Source organism: Magnolia sinica, chromosome 3 (assembly GCF_029962835.1).
Source record: "Magnolia sinica isolate HGM2019 chromosome 3, MsV1, whole genome shotgun sequence".
In the NCBI taxonomy this organism is placed as follows: domain Eukaryota; kingdom Viridiplantae; phylum Streptophyta; class Magnoliopsida; order Magnoliales; family Magnoliaceae; genus Magnolia; species Magnolia sinica.
The window spans coordinates 11,162,580-11,173,466 of NC_080575.1; the positions used below are offsets into that span (position 1 = coordinate 11,162,580).

The window sequence follows — 10,887 nt, forward strand, 5'->3', positions numbered from 1 at the left end:
CACTTTTGAAATCCCGCTTTGAACATCAGAAGCGTGCCCACCTCTAACTTTGGGAGAACTGCTATATTTGCATGAGATCCACCACGTCCATTAGGTGAGTAAACTAGCTTTTTACGTTGATCTCAAAACATCAAGGCCATTAAAAACTCAGGTGGGCCACACAATTGGAAATAATGTAAAATCTTCCTAAAACCTTTATATTTGCATGGTGTGGCCCACTTTAGTTTTGAAATGGCGTGAATTATATGGGGTGTTTTAATCCTTGTGAGACACGTTGCATGAATGGATCAGATGGCATGTATACGCAAATGGTGGGCTCCTCTCAATCCTACTGGTTCTATATGGTGTGGCCTACAGGAGTTGTTGGATCCAGCTGATCTTTGGATTGAGGGTGAACACGGGGCAACACGCCTGATGGACGGTGTGGATGTCATGGATATTCCTCCATTTCTGCCTTTACGAATTTTTTTCGGCACGGTTGCTTGCAAACGAAGTGTGGTTGCAGTCACGTCACACTTAGGGGAGACACGCATGCAAGATTCCTAAAAAAGCAGATGCCATCCATGTCAGAAATGATCAGGTATTTCTGATGCAGGACAAGGTCATGTATAATCTCAGTGGTTGAGATCGAAAGAAATCGGGCTAACAGAACGTTCAAAACTAAAGTAAGCCGTGAGAGTGGATTCCGTACTGAGTAAACTCTGTGGGGTCACGGGTGATGTATGTGTCTTATCCACACCGTCCATCGGTTTTAACAGATTATTTTACTACATGATTCCAAAATTGAAGTATATCCAAAGCTCAAGTGAACCACATTAAAGGAAAAAGTGGGGATAATGACGTCCACCATTGAAACCTTCCCACAGCCCACAGTAATGTTTATTTGTCATCTAACTTGTTCATAAAGTAGGTCCCACAGTAATGTTTATTTGTCATCTAACTTGTTCATAAAATACGGCCCACGGCCATGTTTATTTGTCATCCAACTTGTTAATAAAGTTACACAAATATGTACGAAGGAAAAACACAGATATCAGCTTGATTCAAAACTTCTATACCGCCAAGAAGATTTTAACACTCAAGCCATTAAGTCATTATGTGGGCTCAGATGAAATCAGGTAGGATGGAATTCCATTTGGTCCTATGTAAATTCAATCCACAGCGGTTGAGAGGACAGGAAGGGTTTAAGTATAAGGTGAGATGGAATTGCATTTGTTCACGTGTGGGATTCCAGGTGGATTTTGAAATCCCTTCCAGGTGGATTTTGAAATCCCCTACACACGTCGGCCCCACATTGATGCATGTGTTTTATCCATACCGAACATCCATATACGCCCTTTATATGTGTCATTCTAGTTATAGACGTGTACGGGTGACCTCCATACCATTTAATCCCACAGACCAAACAAGCCCAGGAAAATGGATGGGCAATATAGACAAGACACAAACATGATAGTGGACCCCACAGTTTACTCAGTAGGCTATAGCCTAACGCTCACGTAATTTTTCATTGAAAAGCTATCTATGCATTCTATATCGTCGCAAGTAATTTTGCCAACTCCATTACTTTAGAGCACTTTAAATTATGGTGCTACCAGTTGCAATTGAGCACTTAGTCCAATTCACTGATCCACATTGTTCATAGTTCTGATTAGGGCTGTCAACGGGCCAGGCCTGCTGTAGGTCTCGGCCAAGATTTTGAACTATTTTGGGGCAGGCTGTCGGACTGGACATATTCAAAATTATGATTTTCAGGCCCAAGCTGGGCCCGGCCCATTGACCTCGTGGGTCTGATGCACATTTCACAAACTACCATATGCAAGAATGCTACCAATCTGACAATTATTAACCATGGATGGAATTAATATGAATTGTCGAGATTGTTTAGACAAAAATAAGTCCAATTAACAATCTGGTCTATCTATTTGCCAGGCCACATCATGGATAGCTTATGATCCTAAAGAACGCTTTCATTTGACAATCTCAGAGATTCCATACATGGATTGCAAAAGGGATGGCAATAGAAATTACAACCTAATTAAAGACAAATTTGATGTGTTCGGATTTTGAATGGTAATCCATGAAATGCATTTTAGACCTGGCCAATTTAGATTGATCGATTGAACTGTCCAAGCAAACAATGTAATTAGGAGCACTGGAGCATAATCTCTCTAGGTAAGGTTAAGTTACATAAGAGTCATGGGAAATAACCATTATTCATTGTTATCAAAAGCATAATCTGGGATTCAAAGTTCCTGATAGATTCAAGTGTTGTACAGAATGCCTTGGATTCTACCAATTTGTTATACAAAGAAGTCCTATTTCAGTTTGATCGGATTCATTTTCAGTTCCACCAAAATTTGGATGGATTCTCAGGTTGCACGCTGTGAAGATTTATACCTTTTCGGTTCGACCGAAAAGTGCAGTCTGGTTGGTTTGGTCCGACCGAATGTTATATCCAGTCCAACCGAATATGTTACATAGATTAGCACAAATCAGAGTATTTAAGTCCGATCCCGATTAGGGCTTGTTAATACGAGTGTTTTCTTTCTAAGGGCAAGGGGTTTGCGAGGTGAGAAAGTTTCTAAACACTTGTAAGGCCTTGGGAATGCATGTTGTCTGTAATTGAAGAAGGTGGGTGGTATAATCTCTAAGCCGTTGATTATAGTGGATTTCTATTGTTTTACGTCGTGGTTTTTTTCTTGCAAGGGTTTTCCACGTAAAGTATCGTGTTTTGTGGTTGTTTGCTTTATTGTTTAGTTATTATTCTTTATTCGATTATTCTATTTTCGTTGAACGTGCTTCCGCAAAGTGCACAGATTAGCAACGGTATTAGATCCAAATTTCTAATACATAGGGTTGATCTGGGTTTGTTGAGGGATTTGAATCTCAACAACAAGGTTTATCAAGGAGATCATCCCCTTTCCACCATGTACTGTTGAGATTTTATCTCAATTGGATTTGTTAAATAGAATAATAAAAATGTTAGAGTATTGCATTTACACTTTTTGTAAAAATTCAAGAGAGATTTGAATTTCATTTTTCCTCCAAAACTTGTTTGAAAGCTCCAATGCTCTTATAGCACTATAAGTTAGATGCTCCTTGTTGCATTAGTTTACTTAGTTCAAATTATTGATAAGTGTCGATTGACTCCAACAAAAATCATAGGCTACCATGCAAAATTTGCACTGATCGGATGGTCCAATCCATCCTCTCCAATGATCTCCTAGCACTATAAGTTACAGTGCTCCTAGCTGCATTGGTTTACTTGGTTCAAACTATTGATCTCTAGTTGCAGTGCAAAAATCGCACTGCATTGGTTGGGGCTTGGGACTGGCAATGCAAGCACTGAACTCCAACAGGCGTTATTCTATGATGCACTTTGAAATTACGGGAATTCTCCAACTTGATATCTGTTTTTCCTTTTCTTTTTTCATAATTAACAATTTTCATTAAAAGCAAAAAAAAAAAAGAACCACTCTCCATCAAGGCAATGGAAGAGAGCCTCCAACATACGAGGATCCCCAAGTCATTTCTACTGTGGGCAAACAAACAGCCAAGGAATTAACTTCTCTAGGAACAAGATTGAAAGAAATCAAGAGAGCTGACATCAGTCCTTTAATCCCATTTACAATACATTGTCGCTTCCAAGGAACCGGAATTGACCCTGAAACCCAAGCTATAGAACAACTGGAATCACCCTCCTGATAAGCTTCAAACCTTTTTGATTGATGTCAGTTTCACTTGATTTTAGCCACTAATTTGGATCGGGCCATAGAAAACCGATTTGATCCTCGCTCTGGCCATCCCTGCCTGCAGCCTAAACTCCAGCCCACCCTGGAGTTCCAATCAAAGTTCCATTTGCACCCAGTGTCCACCATCCCCACCAGAGGCAAAGATCACCTAGCAATCCATTTCATCATTCTACAATTAGTAACTACATCATTCCAGCTCCTGAACAAAACCGAGACAGAAACTCCTTCAAAACTCACTTGATTTTTGGCAGATTTTGATTATCTCGACATTCTAAGGGGAAGAGACGTTTCGTCTTCGAATATAATTGTTTCCTTCCTATGCCCCACGAATAGCAACTCAATATCTATTACCTATTATCTTGTATTTAAAGGGTAACAAATCCATCCTTTTTGTTTCCTTCTTATCTTTCAAGTAGTACGAATCTCATAATAACAAGCTCCTCTTCTAGAACAACTAAGAGCAACAACATCCTCATGCTTAAAGAAAGAAACAAAACACTATATGCAAGAACATAGATTGCTGAAATTCTCAAATGAAAAGGCCAAGGTCACATCATTGTATTGCCATTGACTATAACCGACAACCAATTGTAATTATAAATTTATGAATAATAACAGATACATTGTGCAGTCTTTTATGGGGAAAAAATATGAACCATTTCTCAGATTGTGAGCAGAAAATTGTGCCAAAACCATGCTATTCTTTCATTGTTATTCCAATTTTACCAAATGTCTGTAAAGAGATGAGAGATATTTATGCACAGGCATGCTCTAGTGGGGTCCTGGTATCACCGAAACCTTACAACAGAACTGCAGATGCAAATCCCATGCTGTGTTCATGGAGTCTAACCTATCCATCAGATGCATCACCTCCAAAAATTCACACATCCCAAAAGTCCACCTGATTCCAAACTCAGGTGGACCATAGCACATGGAACATGTTGAAAGGGAAACAACCACAGTTGATTTGAGTGGGGCCTACCATTTTGTATATATAGAATCAAGTCCTTTCAGACTCTTCATCCAGGCCAGATGAAGGGTCAGGCCAAAAATCAGACTGTTTTATGACTCACGTGTGCCCTTGTGAAATTCAAGGGTGGGCGGTCCCTCCCAAATTGTTTCCTTTTCCATGGCCCACTTCAGTTTTGAATTGGGCTGAGTATTGGGACTTAGTTTTTTGAGGTGATGCATCTGACGGATGGGTTGGATGGTGTTAATACATCATGAGAACCCCACATTTGGCCGGTATCACCCTGGAGCGCGATCCTTTATACGCTACTCATCACCGTCCACTAAGCTCCACCCGGGTGTTTTTTTTAACCCCACATCTCTCATCACCTTCCTCAATCTCACAACATCCTCCCACCTACCAACCTCTGCATACATATTAGACAAAACGACATAAACTCCATGATTATGAGGTTCTAATTCAAGAATCTCCTTCACCACTCTTTCGGCAATCTCAATATTCTCATGATTCTTACAAGCTGCCAACAAAGCTCCCAAAACCACCACATCCGCCTTCCATTTCATGCCTTTTATCAACTCTTCAGCCTCCGTTAATCTCCCACCTCTCCCAAGAAGATTGACCATGCAGCCATAATGCTCAATCTTACGATCAATCCCATAATCCCTCTGCATCGATTTGAAAACCACACAGCCCACTTCAAGCAGGCCAGTATGGCAACAAGCAGATAAAACCCCAACGAAAGTGATATCATTTGGTAGAACCTTCAACCTCTCCATGTCCTGAAAAAGTTCAAGAGCACGTCCACCGTATCCATGATTGGCCAAACCACAGATCATGGCATTCCAAGTCGCAATATTCTTCTCAGGCATCTCATCAAACAGCACCTGTGCCGTTGAAATCACCCCATTTTTTGCATACATGTCAACTAAAGCTGTGCCAAGAATCACTCCCACTTCAATCCCCTTTTCTCGTATAAAAGCATGGATCCGTTCCCCCAAATCCAGACCCCCCAATCTAGCACATGCAGATAGAACAGAAGCCAGAGTCGCACTATTGGGTTCAATCCCCTCCATAGCCATTTGATCAAACAGCATCAAAGCTTCATTTGAACAAAAATTTTGCGCATACCCACTAATCATAGTAGTCCAAATTATCAAATTCCTCTCGGGACTTTCATCGAACAGTTCACGGCCATCATGAATATTCCCGCAAAACCCATAACAGCGTATTAACCCATTTACCACATACAAATCTAAATCTAACCCATGCTTCACAACATGTGCATGGACTTGTCTACCACAAGAAATCGAGTGATGATTAGTACATGCCTTGAGGAGGAAAGGGAAAGTATGCTTACCAGGTACAACTCCTTGTCTCCGCATCCTCATATATAAAAAGATTGCGTTGGAAGAATTTGGGCTGTCAGCATGGGCTCTGATGATGGTATTCCACATGAAGGAATTCGGGTCTTGGGTGTTCTCGAAGAGCTTTAGAGCGTAATCAAGATCGCCCGAGTGGGAGAGGGCACAGAAGGACATGATACGGCTAGCAGCGTAGTTGTCATGGATGCGGGCAGTGACGATCATTTGGGCGTGGATTTGCTTGAGGTGGGCCATGGAGGTGCATTGATCTGCAAGGAGAGAGAAAGACGGTGGTTTGATCCGTCTGGGGAGGGAAGGGCGGTCTGGAAGGTGAGTTTGGAGAGGAGAGAGGAAAGAAAGGGAACGTTTGAAGAGAAAGGACTTTGGCGGGAGGAGCATTTGGGAGGCGGGCAGAATAATAGCCGTTGGAAGATATAAAAACGTTTATGGATTTGAATTTGATTGGTCCTGGTACTCTCCCAACACGTGCCAAATTTAAAATCCGAGCCATCCATCAGACGGCCCAGCCAAAAATCTGGCCAGTTTACCATTCCGATCCATCACATGTATACCAAAAAACGGACAGTTAGAGATGGTGATCGATTGGACGGTCAGCATTCAACTGATTCATGTAGCCTAGATGACAGGGACCATGTTTTTTGCAGACTCGGATTGTAATGTGTTGACGTAGTAAAGATATATGCCCCACCATGATTCATGTGTTATATCCACACCGTACATCCTTTTTTTCATATCATTTTATAGTATGTGTCCAAAAATGAGGCAGATCTAAAGCTCAAGTGGACCCCACCATAGGAACAGTCGGGATTGAATGCATATCATTAAAAACTTATGGTGGACCACAGAAGCTTTGGATCAAGCTGATATATGTGTTTTACCTTCCTCCATCTCTTCGTGACCTTACGAACAGGTTGGATGGCATATAAAAATCATGATAGACCCTAGAAAGGCTCAACGGTAGGCGTCACTATCCCCACTGCTTCCTGTGGTGTGGTACACATTAGCATTGGATCTAACTCATTTTTCGGTTCATGCCCTGAAATGATCTGGAAAAATGAATTGACGGCGTGGATAAAACGAATACCTCATGGTGGGGCCCACAGATTTTTGCCACACGTATACACCGTACATACGTCGGCGCTGTGTTCTATACTACGCAATCCGAGCGGATTAGCTGTTACCCGGGTAACCTTAGTCGGTGTTAGCTAACCGTGTGGGGCCCACCTTGATGTATTTTTTGTATATCCACTCCGTCCATCTATTTTTTAATATCATTATCGGACGTATTACCAAACCTTAAAGAGATCTAAATCTCAGGTGGACTATGCCACTAGAAACAGTGATGAACGACCATTGAAAAATTTTTGTGGGCTGCGAAACTTTTGGATCAGTCTTATATTTTCATTGTTCCTTCGTCCAGATATTTTTGACATTATCAACAGGTTGGATTGAAAATCAACATTACGAAAACCTTACGATAGGCCCTTTGGAATTTTTTTTTGGTGAGGCACTCAATCACCACTGTTTCCTGTGGTGTGGTCCACTTGAGATTTATATCTACTTAATTTTTTTAAAAACTTTTTAAAATGTTCCATAGAAACGGATGGACGGCGTGGATATACAACACATCGTCAAGGTGGGCCTCACGGTAAGGCCCGGATAACAGCTAATCCGCTCCACTGAACCTCTCGCGTCTGATAGGCCTCATCATGGATGGGAAATCCCTATGCGTCTCTCTCCCGGATTGAAAGATCTCAACCGTTAGATCTTTGGCCCTTTTTAGACCTTTGGTGAGTGGGTCCGTTGCTATAGTCGCCACCGATTAAAGGGCATGGAACCTTTTCATATGGTAGATGATTTAGTGGACTAGAGGTGTACGGAAACTTCTTATGCCCGCAGTTGCATTCGGACACGTGGACCATCCATAGAGTCAATTTGGACCGTCCATTTCGCCCGACCCAATCTTGCTACCTCGGCAACGAAAAACTCTTACGTACCTCGCATAGGTACTAAGCTAAGGTACCTTTCTCTAACATGGGAAAATATTCAAGCGTGCATGAAATCCATCCCGTCCATCAAATACAACACCCCTTATTAAGCTTTGCTTCAAAAAATCAGGCCGTAGTATGGCCCACCTCAGTTCAGAACTGTAATTTTTTGGATAATCGATTCATATAGACGAGACACATCAGATGAATAGATTGGATGGATGTAAACAACGATGGGCTGTACCGATGTGATGGGCCAGGTTGGCCCCTTGACTTAATGAGCCCGGCCCTGATTGGGCCGGGCTTCAGCTAGGCATGCATGGCTCAATCAATTTTTGAGTTGGGTTTGAGCTTTAGTCATTTTAAGCCCAAGGCCTGAGGTTGGGCTTACTATTCTAAGCGCATGCCAAGCTCAGGCCTGGGGTTTAAAGTGTCGTTTTTAAGTACTTGATAAGGCTCGAACCTAAATCCAAACCCAACCCAAACGCAACCCATTGCCACACATAACAGTCTCTACTCAGTGGCATGATGACTTGGGTTGAAAATATTAAAAATCTAGCATTTAATGGCAAATTAATGTAAGTTTGTGGGAATGATCCTTAAGACAATAGAGAAAATGGAAAGATGAAAAAAAAGAAAAAAGAGTAGAAATAATCATAAAATAAAGGAGAAAATAAATATAGAAATACAAATAAGATCAACAAAATTCCAATGAAATGAACTTCTATTGCCGCTTCAATGAGAATTGAATGGCCTTGACCTACTATGTCTTCAAAGCTTACATGAGAAGGTTGATTGGGGCGATTTCTCATTCTAGAATAGCCTAGTCATGCCCCTTGTTTAGTTCTTTGACTCCTTGCTTAATTTGCTCAATGACTTCTCCCTGAGTTCTTAGGGCTTACAAAAATTACGAAGATCATAGGGTCCTTTCAAGAAATGGAAGGAATATTTATAAATAAAATGCATAGAATACACATAATTCAATAGAAACTTAGGGATTATATGAAAGATTGGTGCAAATCATTTGTCTTAAAGATAATCATTGATTTTAAGGATACAATTATACTTGAACAAGGAAGAGAAAGAAAATTTGCTGGGGCAAATTCTCTCCGAGCTTGTTTGGAAGCTTATGAATAAAGGTGAATGGGAAAAGGAATCGGAGGTAAATAAATTAGGAGCAAATGGCTTGCATAGTTGTGTTTAGATGTGAGTAAATGAAATGCATTTCAAATCCAGATATTTGATTGGGATGAGAGTAATTGGGAGTAATTGAAATGCATTTGAATTTTTTAATATATTCACCGGAATGTATGTAATATTCCAAATTAGTTTTTAACATTTTAAATTAGCATCATGTGTAATATTTAACAAAATAATTGTAATACACTCGTTGAAACATATACTTTTGTCATAAATAAAGAAATTTTGAGCCGTGGGTGAGCCATTAACATAAGCATCACAAACAAGCGGTCCTTACTCTTACTCCAGTGGTAGACTCTTAGGAGTTTCAATGCTTGGTTGAGGGTTCGAGTACCCATGGGTGGTGAAATCCCACCATGGCGTGAGTGTGTGGTGGTGTGTGCGCGTGTGTAAAAAAATAAAAAAATAAAAAAAGATCACAAGCAAGCGACTTGCCAACATTTATTAACCGTTCGTTTAAATGGCTAACCTTTGGACGGTGTGAATCATTCTATTAGTGTGATTTTAGTGATGTAGTTGATAATTTGATTATTTCAAAGTATCATTAGCCTATCACATGTACGAGGGACGTGCATAGTGGCACCTTTGTTTACTCATGCGGATCTTTAAATGAGCTTTAAAAGGTATTTCACCCCCATTTACTTCCCAATCCTCTTTCAACGAGAGGATTTCTTTTACACATCCATTTACTCCCATATCATTTTATTTTCACAGACTTACTCTCATCTAAACATATCTCAAATGTCATTTACTGCCATTCAAATGAAAATTTATAATTTGAGGCTCAAATAATAATTCACCCTCCAAAATAAATCAATATAACAGCATAGGATGTGATTAGAATGCTATTATTAACTCAATTAAAGTAATTCTTTACTTGAATTTAGTAAGAAATAACTCAATGCCTACTTGCAATTAGAGGGTTATTCTTGATATTGTTTTGCAAAGTGCTATTAGAAATAGTGCTTGATATGCACGGCTCAAATCTTAAGACACGGCCATTGAGTCAAATAGATTTTGCTTCCACATGAAAGTTCATTCAAAATGCTATACAATATTCAATGCAAAAATCGCAGAGGATCTAATATCACAGGATTTTATAGAAGTTTGACAAAATCAGGCAAACTAGGAGTTGACCATTAAACTTTAATTGATTTTGGCTAAAGACAGGTTGGACATTTTTTCTCAACCTGGTGGACCCAAATCCTTTATGATGGACAATTAAGCTTGAATCGCCTTTTACCAAGGGGTGATTGAACTTTACTCACTTTTCTTTTCAATTTTTAACAACAAAAAAGAAATTCTACACCCCTATACAAATCTATGTGAGGCCCACACTCCATAGTCCTTATTCATTGTACTTATTAAAGATTCAATCATGATCTCTTCATCTCAATGCCATTTGAATTAATATGATTTTTATCTTGTGATCAAGTACACACCACAATCATGATTAAATCCTCTAATTAGGACCCACTTATTAATGGGGTATCTACAATTGCCTTTCTTTAATAAAGGTAGCCTGCAACCAAATGACAAAGCTCAGGACACCGATCGACTTATGGTGAGGTGTCTACAGTTGCCTCTCTTTA

The 10,887-nt window shown here is 40.1% G+C and overlaps 1 protein-coding gene across 1 annotated transcript; it reads right to left on the reverse strand.

Moving 5' to 3' along the window:
• Positions 1 to 3,485: 3,485 nt before the first annotated feature.
• Positions 3,486 to 6,501, reverse strand: LOC131239504 (pentatricopeptide repeat-containing protein At5g06540-like). Its single transcript, XM_058237236.1, has 2 exons — positions 3,993 to 6,501; positions 3,486 to 3,903 (listed from the first exon to the last, which is right to left on the reverse strand). Exon 1 carries the CDS (start codon positions 6,483 to 6,485, stop codon positions 5,031 to 5,033), a length of 1,455 nt encoding a protein of 484 aa, XP_058093219.1. The 5' UTR covers positions 6,486 to 6,501; the 3' UTR covers positions 3,486 to 3,903; positions 3,993 to 5,030.
• Between the last annotated feature and the right edge of the window lie 4,386 nt (positions 6,502 to 10,887).